This window comes from Maniola hyperantus, chromosome 8, assembly GCF_902806685.2.
Source record: "Maniola hyperantus chromosome 8, iAphHyp1.2, whole genome shotgun sequence".
Taxonomy (NCBI): Eukaryota; Metazoa; Arthropoda; class Insecta; order Lepidoptera; family Nymphalidae; genus Maniola; species Maniola hyperantus.
The window spans coordinates 11,424,361-11,439,585 of record NC_048543.1 but is presented as its reverse complement, the minus strand read 5'-3'; the positions used below and the strand labels follow the sequence as shown (position 1 = coordinate 11,439,585).

General features: G+C 36.4%; 1 protein-coding gene across 4 annotated transcripts in view; it reads right to left on the bottom strand.

The window, feature by feature from the left end:
- The window catches only part of LOC117984616 (uncharacterized), a 127,334-nt gene that overhangs the window by 10,323 nt on the left and 101,786 nt on the right, over nt 1-15,225 (bottom strand). For 2 of the 4 annotated variants that reach the window (XM_069500167.1, XM_034971235.2), the window contains exons 6-11: nt 10,700-10,844; nt 7,901-7,915; nt 7,145-7,297; nt 4,442-4,629; nt 3,572-3,714; nt 1,269-1,577 (exon numbers count right to left, since the gene is read on the bottom strand). In XM_069500167.1, coding sequence (XP_069356268.1) covers nt 1,269-1,577; nt 3,572-3,714; nt 4,442-4,629; nt 7,145-7,297; nt 7,901-7,915; nt 10,700-10,844 — 953 coding nt within the window. The remainder of the gene's footprint in view (nt 1-1,268; nt 1,578-3,571; nt 3,715-4,441; nt 4,630-7,144; nt 7,298-7,900; nt 7,916-10,699; nt 10,845-15,225) is intronic. The other 2 variants (XM_069500166.1, XM_069500168.1) reach the window with 2 other exon arrangements.

Sequence of the window (15,225 nt, the reverse complement as noted above, 5' to 3'; positions counted from 1 at the left end):
CGTAAGGATAAAAAGATAAACTGAGTGATTGATATCGTAGTCTACCTACAGCACAATATGACCTAGGAACTTGAGATTTTCCATGTAAGATTTTTCTATGACGTAATAAAATCCTTTCTTAGTATGAGTTCATCATACTAAGAGAGAATATTCAGAGATTCGCCCGAGCGAGCGAAGGTAGGACGGGTCACCTAGTACCTATTAAATAAAAAAACTCTATAACAAATCAAATTACAGAGAAAAATGATACAAGTTAGAATCTAAAAGGTTGAACGTAATAATATTCTAAAAACTTTTAAGATACTTACCTATATGAATCGTTTGCTTATATCTATGTAAAATAATGTAGGTTACAAGTTGTGTAAGCTGTAACTAATGCTATTCGTTCGTAAAAGTATCGACAATGGTGCTTTATGGGTTTGTCCAAAGCATGGTTTAAAATCCTCCAGACTGTCTATTGCTATTGGATTGGTAGGTATACAGGGAAGCGCTGACTGACGACAATCGATTGTAATATAAATTTAATATATAATTAACTATAGGTATGTTCTTGGAAATTATCTGAAAAACACTGGTGATTATTCAGATTAATTTTACCTTTAAAAATATATTTGTAAAATTAATTGAAAAATCTTTGAACATTTCGACAGGAAATTAAATATCTCCTCTTCTTAATTTTCTAATTAAGTCTAATGAAGTCCAAAATCAATAGAAAGTTTAATTTGTTTACGGTCACTCTTAATAATTATTCAGAGCTAAGCGTCTGAAAGAAATAAGACCTTTTTTTGGTAAAATCATGAGATTCTTAAAAATAAAGGTAGTAGGTAGGTGATAAAAGACAATAGTTTGATGAAATCAGATTAGTAATAATTGTAACAGCTGAAATTAAAAATCAATTTATCCATAATCCCTCGATAACTGATAAAGTTACTTAGCGACGTTATTAGTTATCAAAAAGACCATACAATTTTAGATGATGATAATAAAATGATCATACTAACATAGTTTCTAATCATTGTCAATACTAACAAAATATGGGTCTCTGTTGGCTTAATAAAGAATTTTTTAATTTTTTATTAGACAATTAACAACGTTGCTAAGTACACTAACTAACCTATCGAAAAATTACAGATAGAATTGATAACGCCCGTAAAACAGTAAATGAAAATCGAACGACTTTTTTTATAGTTAAGAAACGAAAGTCTTCAGCCAGCGGAGAGAGGCAAAGTATGAAAAGGCTTAAAATGCGTGAGCCGACAGAGTCTCACCTGTCAAGCTTAATTTTTGCTTTCTACAAGTGGGCGGGGCAGTAGGGCTGACAATAATAACTGCACGCTGCCGCTTCGCTTCTTCAAAGACAGGGCATTCTGGGCATTTTGCGTTACTAAACTCTACAGTAGCCTGCGGTTCCATGGCTCCGACGGATGCTGACCGTTCCATGGTTGACCGGCGGTCTATAGACGCTGAACGTTCCTTTCCAGATATTTCGGACGAACATTCGATGGTTTGGGATCGTTTGAAGGTCTCAGTACGTTTTGAATGTTGTGATTCTAGCGTAACGTTGCAACTTGGCAAATCTGTGCGGGAAAACCTACTAGCTTAAATATTGCGTGGTTATAACGAGTGCAGTGTATAGTGTTTGTACATGTACAGCCAATTTGTTGGGATAGCCATAACTAAAGCCTCGATAGAGTCGCAGTTGCGAAATGGTTATTGCATTAATATATAAAATCAAATATGTAAACAATTTTACTTGTAAGTAAAGGTTTAACACAGTTTTAATGTATACGTATTACTATAAACAATTAATACAGTAAGAATAGAAGCCTCTTTTAGTTACACCTAGACCATTCTGCAACACATGGCATAATAAAAACATTCTGTGATCGCTTTTAGATTGGATACACAAGACTATGTAGGTAACTATTTGTTATTGAGTGATGTTGACAAATATCTGCAAATATTTAACAATTTGAATATTACTGAATAATATAGGTAATATTTGAAATTTTAATTTAATTGAATTCAGTTACAATCTTTATTTATATTACTAGCTCTCTCAAACTCCCAAACTACAACTAGGAATTTTTTGTATATAGAAAGCATTGACTCAAAAGAAGGGAGTCAGTGACTTTCCTTTAATACACAATTCGAGAAATTCTCGTTCTCTACAAGCTTGATTATTAAACGTATATTAGATATTCGAAGTATTGGGAAATAATATTATGTCGTTTGACATGATTTGTTCACACAAATTTGAAATATCAATCTTCATTATCGCGAGCATATTTTGCCCAATAAATTGGTTTGTGGTTCAAATTAATTTAAATCACTATTCCGCAGATTGCATGGTCGGGATATTTACGATTGTTTGTTGGCTAGAATTAATGCACGGTAGAGCAGTACCACCTTCAGCTAAGTTATTGCATTGTTTGTGACAGATATCGTTATTTATTTCTATAAATCGTGCATCGGTATGATTTATTTGTGTACAAATCTCTCTAACGATTGATTCAGATCAATGCAAATATAAAACAAGTTTTTCGTTTCGCTGTCGGATTGTTCACTGAATATGATTTATAAACGATAAATCTGTCCGAGTGCCTAACATATGACATTTTTAAAATTTATTTAAAATTTTCAATTGAATATTTATTTAAGTATCGTACATTTCATTCGAATACTTTACGGTGAACGAATTTTGGTGCATAATATTCATTTTATAAGTATTTCGTTGATATATAATAAATCAAATGTAGGTCAAATTGAATACAACAATAAATAGGCAAGAGTGCAATATATTGCAGATATAATTGATTTTAAATTCTGTTGTAAATTTTAGCGTGGATATAGGTATCTAACTGTTCCATAGGATTTTATTATATTGCCTATTTCGTCGACCTATTTGCAGTAACCTGGCGTGTAATATTGTTATTTGCGATATATTCGTACCTACTTATACTAACCGAGTCGTGACAATTCGCTTTGTTACACGTAAATGATCGAATCACTACACACTGACGTCTTTATTATGCCATGGGTTATTTTCACAAATAAAGTTAATTTCGTAAAAATCACATCGCTTTCATGTTTCAAGTTGTAATATTATAAAACTTTTGTTTGATGCACAGTAATTGACGCATTCACACTCGCTGGTAACTTACGACAATGCGTCATGCTTCAAATACCGAGACAGTGTCAACTATCTTGCTCTAGAATTGGAATATGGTACGACAGTCTTTAGAAGATTTTTGTTATATTGAAATTACTGTATCATGCAGCCTTTTAGCATGCCTCAATGTCGCACCGTGTTGCTCTGGCGTAAATCGACCTTTAGCATTATTGTCTCAATCAAAAGTTAATGAATCAGATTATCTCGTAGATAACTGTTGTGAAAGGATAGCTTTTATACCAATTTTCTTTTTTGTTATTCAATCTTTTTTAATATTGTAGGTACTTATTATGATTGCATCGATTTCAATGCACCAACGAAATTACTTAAATGTCGAGTTTGCTTTGCCGTTGCCTCAACAATAAGATCAATATTTTATTTGAATATGAGATCACGTACCGTTGGGTTGTTCATAGTGATTGTTGTCTTTAGTTAGCTTTCGATGTTTGCGCGGTGACAAACACGGAGAGCGTGAGCCGTCTCCAGCGTCAGGCGTCAGACGTCGCGCTGCCAGGTCGCATAGCATCGATACTGCTTCGGCTCTGGAAAATTGACCCAGTTTAACCTAGTACTTCCACCAGGGAGTTACGAGGATGTGTTGCGAGCGACATGTTTTACACACATTTCTCTCAACAAATAAGATTCTTCATTTTCATAGCTTAGCATTTCGTACCTACAGTTTTCTACCAATCTAACAAGACAGCTTTTTATGTAATTCTCAAAAGAAAACCTTGTGTTCAGCGGCAACAATAAAAAATCGGCTAAGTGCAAGTCGGACTCGCACATGAAGGGTTCCGTACCATCGTATAAGACATTATACCACTTTTCAATTTTTTAAATTTTCATGGCAGCCATTTTGAATTTTTTATTATTTGTTGTTACAGCAGCAATAGACATAGTTACACCATTCTGTAAAAAAATAAATTCTCTACCTATTTCGGTTCACGCGATAGGTACAGCCTGCTGACAGACAGATAGCGGGACGGACGGACGAACAGCAGAGGCTTAGTATTAGAATCCCGTTGGCACTCTTCAGGTACGGAAACCTAAAAACTAAAATAACACAGCCTTTTGAAGCTATTTCTCTTTATAAAGTAAATTTAGGTCAATAATTAATGTACCTATAGGTATACATAGTTTTTACCTAATTAAACTACCTAACCTAATTAATTAACCTAATTAAATAGAGTTGCTAACGTAGAAAAGCACGCGTTTAGTTAAATTAGGCCTGTTTTTGCATGATTATTAATACATTGTCATAATAGTAACCTCAATGGTGGTTTAGGCCTATTGATTGGTCCATCAGAGTCCGTAGGTCCTTCTTCTTTCGGCGACATCGGCGACAAAGGTGTCGCAGCGTGGTCGCGGTAAAGTCGCAGTCGCACTTCTGAGCCGCACGAGCGCAAAAATGCAACTGCTTCTGCGTGCGACATGTTCGACATGGGGGTATCGTTCACCTGCATGCGAAAATATTAATTAAAAAACATATTATTCTTTTGCCCGCGATTTTGCCCATGTGCATTCAGGTTGTTTTAATCTCGTAGGATCCCTTTGTTTTTACACGAAAAAGGAAACATCGTAAGGATCATATTATATGATCGCGATGCTATATCCTACGGCCATCGCTAGAATCTTTGAAATCGGATGTCCAATGGGGGTGTAAAGAAATAACAAACAAATACCCAAACACCTGACAATCACTTTCTTTTACACTTGGACCACTGCATTTATTCTTAACTAGATGATGCCCGCGACTTCGTGCGCGTCGATTTCAGTTTTTAAAATCCCGTGGGAACTCTGATTTTTCAAGATAAAAATTTGCATATATAAATTTCCGGGATGCAAGCTACCTTTGTACAAAATTTCATAATAAATCGGTTAAACGGATGGATTAGGAACTCTTGATTTTCCGGGAAAAATACTTAGTAGCCTATAGTATATATCTTTTCCCCAAGATGTAAGCTAACTCTGTACCCATTTTCATCAAAATTGATTCAACTGTTGTGCTGTGAAAAGCTAGCAGACAGACAACCACACTTTCGCATTAATAATATTAGTATGGATTTTGAGTATTTAATTGAAACTTGGCCTAAATAGCTTTCCTTAGTCGCATTTTTGGAACACGTATTTTAATCGTGTCAGAAAATTAACGGCTTTTGTGGGTGTGCGATCTTATTCGGGGGCGCACATCGAGTATTTTTGATGTAAGTAGGTATTATTATATTTTATGCTATGCTAAGTACACACCAGTGGAACGAGCGCCAACGAAGGGATTGATTAAATGTAAAACTCGTGGGTTCGATGTTGATGGACATCCGTATAGTAACGAACATTGGATGACAAAAGAAGAAGAATCGTTGCTAAATTGTTCGTATAGGCGTAGGGCCATTTCACCGGGTTTGTTTATTCGCACTACGCAGCGTATGGAAAGGTTTCCTTTTAGCGAATTTTGTACCTACTGGCTACTTATAGATTTAGCATCGGCTTACATTAAGTGCTCACCACGGAAACCTAAACAAAGTACCTAATAGAAATGATATCTATTCCTAACTATTTAAAAAAAAGTTTTAAGTTTTTTTTTTTTTTTATTACCAACATAAAGAATGTTTAATAAATCCAATTTAGACACAGCAAAAAACCACGAAGGTTTAAAAAAAACTAGAAAGAGTGAAAACTATTTTAAACGCGTTAGGCAATTTTCAATTTTGGGATGGGTAAAAACTTCAAGGTCACGTTACCGAAACAATTTCAATAGTGCAAGAAGTGCCGATAGATGTGAAAAGTAAACTAATTATTTTAATGTTCAGAGCCTCAATAGCTCAACAGGTAAAGGAGTGGACTGAAAACCGAAAAAGGTTGACGGTTCAAACCCCGCCCGTTGCACTATTGTCGTACCTACTCCTAGCACAAGCCTTACGCTTAGTTGGAGAGGAAAGGGGAATATTAGTCGTTTAACATGGCTAATATTCTTTAAAAAAATGTTATGTTGTAAAAATATTATGAAATTTTAATTTTTTTAGATACGTGAGTTTTTGCGAGATTAATCATATTTTATTCAAGTATAATAAAAATCACAAACGTCAGTATAAACACCTAAATTAATAATAATGTGCAATGATGGGTGGTAACTGGTAGCCTATCGTAGAGGTGCGAGCGGTGCCAATCTCACGCTTCTTTAACAATTCTATACCTACTTATTCTGATTTCTGTGGTCCACACTATAGACCGGTATAAGCTTACCGGTCGAACAAGGCACTTATCCCTTTATCATCTTCTCCTTTTTTACTTTTTAATAACATTACACATACTAGGTTTATCTCGTCCACATGGATGAAGTTTAAAAAATCCTGTCGGAATTTCTTAATATGCTTTCTTTACAATATGCAAAATCTCAATTTTCTCCAACGGTTCATCATCATCAGTTATCTATATGTATCAGATGTATAGACTAGCTGTACATCCCCAGCTTTGCTCGAGTGGAATTTTTGAAAATCGGCGAGCAGGTAGAATTTGAAAAAATCCTGAAACAGGTCGTGTTACCTACTTTATTTTTTACCAACAGTCTAAATATTAATTTTAAAGGCTTGAAAAGTGACGGATTTCGATACAAACTTTCATCTCTAAGAGCTGGAATTTGCCCGCTGGACCGATGATGACAAGGTAGCGGGAAGCGGGTGGACGAGGAATGTGGAGGACTGTGTTTGGTGGCGCGCCTAGGTCGAGCAGTAGACGCATACAGGCTGATATTAGTTGGATTGGATTTGAATATAGAAGAAGATTGGAATAAAAAAGAAACATACTTTTGAAATTTAAATTTTCTAACTCCAGCGGCTTAGGCTGTGCATTGACAGATCATTGTGCATCAGTCATTTAGGCAGTCTCGGCAAGTCTTTTTACACAGGATTTAATAACAAGCAAATCGCGTAGTCTAGTTTAAGTTTTGGAATAATTTTATCTAGTTAAAATGCTTACCGCAACAATCCGATCTCCCGGCTGTATTCTACCGTCGCTCAGTGCTGGCTCTCTGACTAGAGCACGTACGTAGTGCCCTAAAGCGCTGTGGTCTTCCTTGCGCAGCGTGAACCCGAGGGAGCCGTTCACTTTTGTCATTACTATGTCGAACTCCTAGAAACATCCAGACATAGACATAAGAATATGTAGCGTGGTGATTCTAAAACATTGCTTTTATACATGGCATAATATTATTGTAGATAAATCGAATCTTCGAAAAGAGCAACTGCCGAGTTTCTTGCTGGACATGCGGTCCACTCCGTATACCTACGGGGTTTTATTTAATAGTTACCTGACCACCAATGGTATATAGATAGTCATATTCAAAATTCAATTTTTTTTATCAAAACTCATAGGTATACAAACATGCTTTATTACAAACATTCATTACCTATTGGTTGAATGGAAAATTGGTAGCTGTAGGTACGAGGAATAGGTATGTATAACCTGTATTATTTTGAAAATTGGTACACATTACTACGGCGATCTAAATAAGTCCACGATTTTAACTTTTCTGATTTTGGATTACCTACCCACGAAATACCTCTGAAGGGAACCAGAGTACTTTCCTAATTTTATTAAATTAATTAAGTATGTATTTTTATTATTTTTATTACTCTTTATGTATATTTCGGGACTAGTACCGAAATAAAAATATATACAAAATCAGCTATAAGGATATAAAACAGAGAGTCATGCAGCTACATTTTTACTCACCACAGATCCATCATCCTAAGGAGCGTGAACAGAAATCTTATTAGGAAAAAGGGCATTTGGGACGTCTATCTACAGGGTATTCAATAAATAGATACAATAGCACTTTACAAAATACATGAAAGTCACGAAACACAAGATACCATTATAAGTAGGCAATAATGATTGATATTTAGCAAAGTTTTTACATATAGTTGCCTAATCTATCTATAGTATATTTTTTAACTTACGGTCGTGGCTAGATATCTACCACCCTACTAGCCAACGTTGTCTTTTCGGTACGATCCATCTACGATATTATCCTTAAGTGGCCTAAACGCTTTCTCTTTCTACACGGCTTAGGAGCTGATTACGGATAAGTCTTTCGTAGCTCTTCCAAGATGGTGAATTCCAGCACCTTGGGTCTATCGGTCGTCTATAAATATTTTGAACTGTGTTCTGCTCATTACCCGCTGGGATAATATGTCGGTTACTTTGGTTCTCCTACGGATCTCTTTATTTCTGATTTGATCACGTAGAAAACTCTAAGCATAGCTCTCTCCATCACCCGCTGAGTGACTCTGAACTTTTTTGGGTAATCGTGTAAAAATGGCTTTCCATACAACCTCTGATCATTTTCTATTAGAGATAAGCCTAGTGCAAACATCAACCTGTCATCGATGAAAAAGGTAATAGATATGCGGTATTTTGTTACATTTTTCAATTTACCCTATGACCTAACACAACAGTATGAACACGACACCTAATTGCGTAAACTGATCCTATGACAGCTGATAACCGCACTGTAATAATTGATACAATGGATCAATACTTGAACTAGTCGACAGCAGGTATGCGAAATTAGTTACGCCTGATTAATTACTGATTAGGCAAATTACTTGGCTTATATACGAAGTTAATATCAAGTAGGTAGGTACTTCAAAATACAATGGATTTCAGTCGTGGTTAAACCGTAACTAAGAAAATTACCTACTTACCTATTTAAAATTATCTACTGTAGCAGAAACTTACAATATAATGATTTTGTATTAATATTGTAAATTCATAGGCACCTTGCAGAGTTTGAGAAGGGAAACTTTATGAGCGAACCTCTATAGCTGTAGTAGTTTTAAATTAAGTACTTATACCTAGCTTGGTAGGTGAAGGTGAAGCTTTTTTAATTGGTTATGAAATACGAATAAAATTAGAGCTAGTATATAGCTAGAATAGAATAGAATAGAATGTTTTTTTATTCATGTAAACTTTTTACAAGTGTTTATGAATAGTCAGGTAGTTTTAATTTACCACTTATATTTTAGTTATTACAATATAGCGTCTGTTTTTTCTTGGAGATTATTACAAATTGCTTAGAGTACCTACTTAATGTTTTTTTCTTTAAGAAAAAAGTAGCCTGTGTTCTTCACCGGGATGTAGACTATCTTTGTACCTATCAAAGCTGATTACAGAGATCATTGAAAAGGTAACAGACAGACACATATTAGTTAGTTTAGTAAGTATAAAAGTGTAGATTTTTATGTGCTCTCCCGTATTAACTCAAAACAGTTAGGTTTAAGAAGAATAAAACACCTAATTACTTGACAATCACTTAAAAATAATAAATAAATAAATACATAAAAAATGTTTTAGAGGTACCTTAGGCTCATAACAATAATGGATTACTACGATTTGATTTGACACAACAGGTAAGTTCATGAGATGGTGTAAGTATGTTTCCGACTTGAGTCATCGTACACGTGGTATAGCGAAGTATCACTAAAAGCCCGAAGTACGGATGTAAACTGGGTCGAATGAGGTGCAGCGCGTTGCAGTAAGTTCGCCCGTATATTGCCGGAGTTGTCACATCTGGTGTTTGCTCAGATAGGCACAAAGACAATACCGCATTGGACAGGTTGCATTACTCTACTTACCGAAGCTCCGCACTGTTTTACTGAACCAACTATTCAATATTAACTGGCGGGTTTCCACTTGAGATCGTCATTAGCAATAACAATAGGATTAAGTCGTGGCGGGTGAATTCAAAAGTATCAACACTGGTTGGTTTGCAACAAAATAAGGTTGAACCGGCTCTAATAAAAATGAATGAGCTCTATGGCTGTTTGGTTTATTACCCCTATTGCTTACGTGCCATATCGAATGTAATCCTATTGTTATTGCTAATGACGGTCTCAAGTGGAAACACGCCAGTTAATATTGAATGCACTATACTACTTATAAGTGGTGTTAGAAGTTCTACCAAATCGAATAAAATATTGACGGGGTATAGAGGCAAAGAGCAACCTTTCGCGTTAACGTTAACTGAGTGTTTTGCCAAGATAAAGGATGTCCCAAAATTCACGCAAGAAGTAATTTATAATTGAAATGGGTTTGACAAAAGAGTGCGAATGTGCCAGCAAAGCCGTGGAAGCCAAGATAAGATATTCTATTCCATGCGTAAGCCTATATTTTAATTTCATGAAAGAATAATAAATACGATTTTTAATCAAAACCCCGTGTGTTTTATGAAAATTACTGCTTGCGTAAATTTTGGGATACCACAGACGCTCGACTCTAAATTCCACCTTTAGAGACTAGCCAATGATGAATTCTGAGGCGGAGATCTATAGAGCGCACTTTGACTTTGCTCAGACTTAAGATTGAGTTAAAACAAGACAGATTTAAGTGTAAGATATATATAGCTCTGTCTCGTTTTAACTCTGTCTTAAGTCTAAACCAAGCCAAAGTGCGCTTTATAGATCTTACCCTGAAACTCTACGCATATCACTCAGTAGCTTATATAACTTTTTATTTCTGATAAGTACTCACTCCATATTGTATATCGTAAACTGGTAACGGCCTGTCGAGATCAGGTAAGTGCAGGTCGTGGGATCTCCTGTCTTCGGGACTTGCTTCGCGCCTGCCTCTGCCTTCTGACGACGACGTGGTGGCGCTGCTGGTGGTTTGTGACAGTCTAGATAAGAAAAGGTAAATTGAATGGGTACTGTAGTAGTAATTCATAACTTAAAACCACGTAATTTCTTTCAAGAAAATTTAAGGAAATAGGTATCCTTATTAGACATGTGTCCGCTATAGCTAAACTTAACTGAAAACCGCTGCCGTGCCTATAGCGTACCGTAGCGTTATTGTCGTAGCTAGCAACGGTTTTCAGTTATCATCTATGACGATCCACCTGACAACGCAACACTGCCAACTGGCAACTGACAATGCATTGTTTGGTTTTTTGGTAACTAGAAACGCAATAATTATGCCTTCTCTTTCTTTCTTTCACTGAAAGCTGAGAAGGAGCGGTTATTGGCTACCGGCTTAGTAACTAAGAACTTGGTAAACCAAAGCCGACCTTATCTCTATTACGCTAAGGCTTAACTGTACAAGTACTTGTCCATTACACTTTGATCTATCATTCTAAATACAGTTAGCCTTAGAGTAATAGAGATAAGGTCCTCTTTGGTTTATCAATCTTCATGAAATGTTTTTGGTTAACTGGACTGTGGCAAACTATTCGTGCAGGCGTCCACTATAGTTTGACCTATGTCAATGATCAAATTAAACTTTACTGCTATGAACTTAAGGTTGTGATTACTTCACGATATTCATGAAAGTAAAATTGGTTTTATTTTAGTGAATATGCGCGCGCTAGCTATACAGACGGTATTGATACGGCAGCTAGCTTAGTTACTACTACGGAAACCGCTGCGCGTTGCGCATATTAAATTAGTTGAAACACAACTCTGATACCGATATTCAGCAACGGTTAACAATATCGGTATTGAAACTAAGTAACTGTTGAATAACCGTTGCCGTAAATAGCCAATAACGCCCATCTTTAATCCTTATAGTATAGCCTCTCAATATAATTATTTACAGTAACATAATTTTTGTAAGACAAAATATTCACAATACACAACAGGCTAACTAGAAAGCGTAATAAGATTGCTTGCTTAGGAAAGCTCCGCTTCAGTAAAGTCCAAAAGTCATTTCTGGGAATGGGTATAATCTTTTATAATAAAATTCTAAATCTATTTTAGACTTGCCTTTAAGTACAGAAGTTTTAAAAAATCTATTAAAAGTATGCTCCTGAAAAAAGCATAGGTTACCAATTGAAGATTTTCTAAATGATAAACGAGCGTGGATTTGAAGAACGAGAATGTGTGTCTGTCTGTGTGTCTGTCTGTTAGCTTTACACGGCCCATCTGTTCAACTGATTTTGTTGAAATTTGGTACAGAGATAGCTTGCATTCCGGGATGGATAGGCATTACTTTTTAAAAAATCTAATTCCACTTGAATGAAATCGTGGGCATCATCGATTTGCAACAGAAATAGCTTGCATCTTGGATATGAGTATAGACTACTTTTTATCCCGGAAAATTGAAGAGTTCACTTGATATTTAAAAACCTAAGTCGCGGACATCAGCCAGTAAATTACAAATACAAAAGTGTGTAATGCTCTGTCTGTAAGATGTTCCTTTTTTCTGGCCTAGCCACTGAACATCTTGGCAGAATTTAATTCTACTTGTGAATAGAATATCAATGAAACAGATATCATGAAAGTAACAACTCTTATAAAATCTTGTTTGATTGCTGAGGACGAAAAAAGTAAATTGGTAATATTTTCATGGTCGATGATAATGCTAATGTTATCATAATGGAATGATTTCAATGGAGATTTTATAGCACGGTACAGCTGAACTTGTTTTAATGTGTAGTTAAACAATAAGCCAGTTTTACGACGCCATTTCATTTGGAGTATCAAGAGGTAGGTAATAAAATGTTAGGTTTAGTTGCGATGCGAATCAATTTCAAACATATGAGCTAGTTTGTGTGTTAGTTTCTCATGAATTTGTCAATATAACAAGACTAGCTGATCCCACTTCTTCATCCGCGTAGAGTACACAAATTTCAACCTCCTATTTAAACCCCTTAGGGGTTGAATTTTCAAAAATTCTTTCTTTACGGATGTCTACGTCATAATAGCTACCTGCATGCCAAATTTCAGCCCAATCCGTCCAGTAGTTTCAGCTGTGCATTGATAGATCAGTCAGCCAGTCAGTCACCTTTTCCTTTTATATACTCGTATTTAGATATAGATCTGTGGTACCTTTTGACCTGGCCCGATTAAAAAGTGTAAGAAGCTCGAGAAGAAGTTTGCTTATGAAGACTTCAAGAAAATGAACGCGTTACGCCGTATCTGGTATTTCACAGAGGTAGGCCACTTTTTATCCTAGGAAATCAAAAAGTTTTTACGGGAATGTACTCACGGACAAAGTGGCGAGCATCATCTAGTTGCAAAACACAAGTTTCGACCACGTATATGCTCGTTTTTGTTTACCAGACCCTTTATACGATTCTATAGGGACGGTTAAAACGTAGTGCGTAACACTATAACAGTAAACATAACTCGCTTTGAGTAGCGTTCCCAGTTTTAGGTACTTTAGAACCAACAATAGCGAAATGGGACTGAAATTATTATTTCCACTCAAAGGCGCCGCATTTACCGAAGCAGGCGCCTATATTTACCAGTTTCGTGTTTGAATAGCACGGAACAATTATAGGAAACAGTATCAACGGCGTTGTATTTACGCCGGGTTTCCCACAGTGGGAAATTTCTCTTCGTGACATTTTCCGTGTCTACCTATTTCTAGTAGGCTTACAATTCAAAGTTTAACATACTTAATGGACTTTTTGTTAAGAAGTTTTTGTTTTTTGTATCAGTGTTTCAAAAAAATTGGAAACAAATGAGCGTCACCTGATGTTAAGTTATTGTCGCCGCCCATGAACATTTGCTGCACCAATGGAACCGCCAGGCGCCAAGCGTTGCCGACTTTTCAGGAATTTGTTGTTTCGTGCTATAATCTAGTGGGAACACCGCCGAACGAAGTTGATTCTACAGTTTGCAAATTGTTGCGAAGGAGCAGTCTCAATTTTGTTAGGTAGGTAGAATATTAGTTATATAAAATTAGTTTTAATTGTTAATTAAGTTAATCTATGTTATAAGGTACGATAGGGTTGTCACATACATAGTGTATAAAAGCCCTTTAAAAATAAAGATATTAAAATAAAAACCGGCCAAGTGCGAGCCAGGCTCGCGTAATGAGGGTTCCGCACTACAGTCGTATTTTTTCGACATTTTGCACGATAATTCAAAAACTATGATGCATAAAAATAAATAAATATCTGTTTTAGAATGTACAGGTGAAGACCTTTCATATAATACCCCATTTGATATAGTCACTCACTTCGAAAGTTGAAAATACTAATTATTAGTTCATGACCACAATTTTTTTTTTGTGTGATCTAACCCTAAACTGACGGTTTTCAGATTTTTCCCCAAATGTCAGCTATAAGATCTACCTACCTGCCAAATTTCATGATTCTAGGTCAACGGGAAGTACCCTGAAGGTTTCTTGACAGACAGACAGACAGACAACAAAGTGATCCTATAAGGGTTCCGTTTTTCCTTTTGAGGTACGGAACCCTAAAAAAAAACTTTTAGCTCAAATATACCACATGGGTAATACAGGAACGTATTTTGGGACATACCTACTTACTTAAAGTACCTTGTAGGTATACGGTCGAGTTCCGAGGCTTGTATTGTAACTTCTCAAGTTAACGTAAACTGTGCGTAAATCTGTCATTTAGTATAGACGAAAAAGTTTTCTGTCCCTTTTCCGTTCATACGAAATGAAGATTTATGCACATTAAGTTAACGTTAACTTGAAAGTTATACCTTTGAAAGTGTTTTCAGTATAATTTTTGACATCTTGTCCATACAATAATAGTGAATACACAGCTGGGATATTATTTTACGGGCGTCCTCTACCTCGCGAGCTTCTGCGGTCACCCACACCAGCGCAACGTGCTGATGAAGAGGACGACGATGAGGACGACGCAAGCTTTACCGGCGTTGATAATACCCCTGTGCACAATGACGAGCCCACAGCCTACAGTACGGGCGCCCTGGACCCAACACAAAACCGAGACCTCGAGGCCCTAAGCCAAGAAGGCAGGCCTTAGCCGACAACGGCTTAAAGGACGTTACCGGGGAAGCGTTCTTCCCTGCGCCACACCCGGGCAAGGAGGCCATGCCTCGAGGCCCGTACCCCCGTTTTGGCCTAGGTCAAACGGAGAAGACCCCGCTGCTGAATATTTGACTTCAATTCAAGGCTGTTTAGGTCCATTTTACTGTAACGCGGAAGTATTTCGACTCTCGAATTTGGTTTCGTTTGGTGAGACGTAAAATCTTGTACTACGGGTACTGGCTGGTGACGTGGGAGGATAAGAAGGTGTAATACTGTCGAGGACATTAATCGGTGGTCAACAGATACGTAGTTCC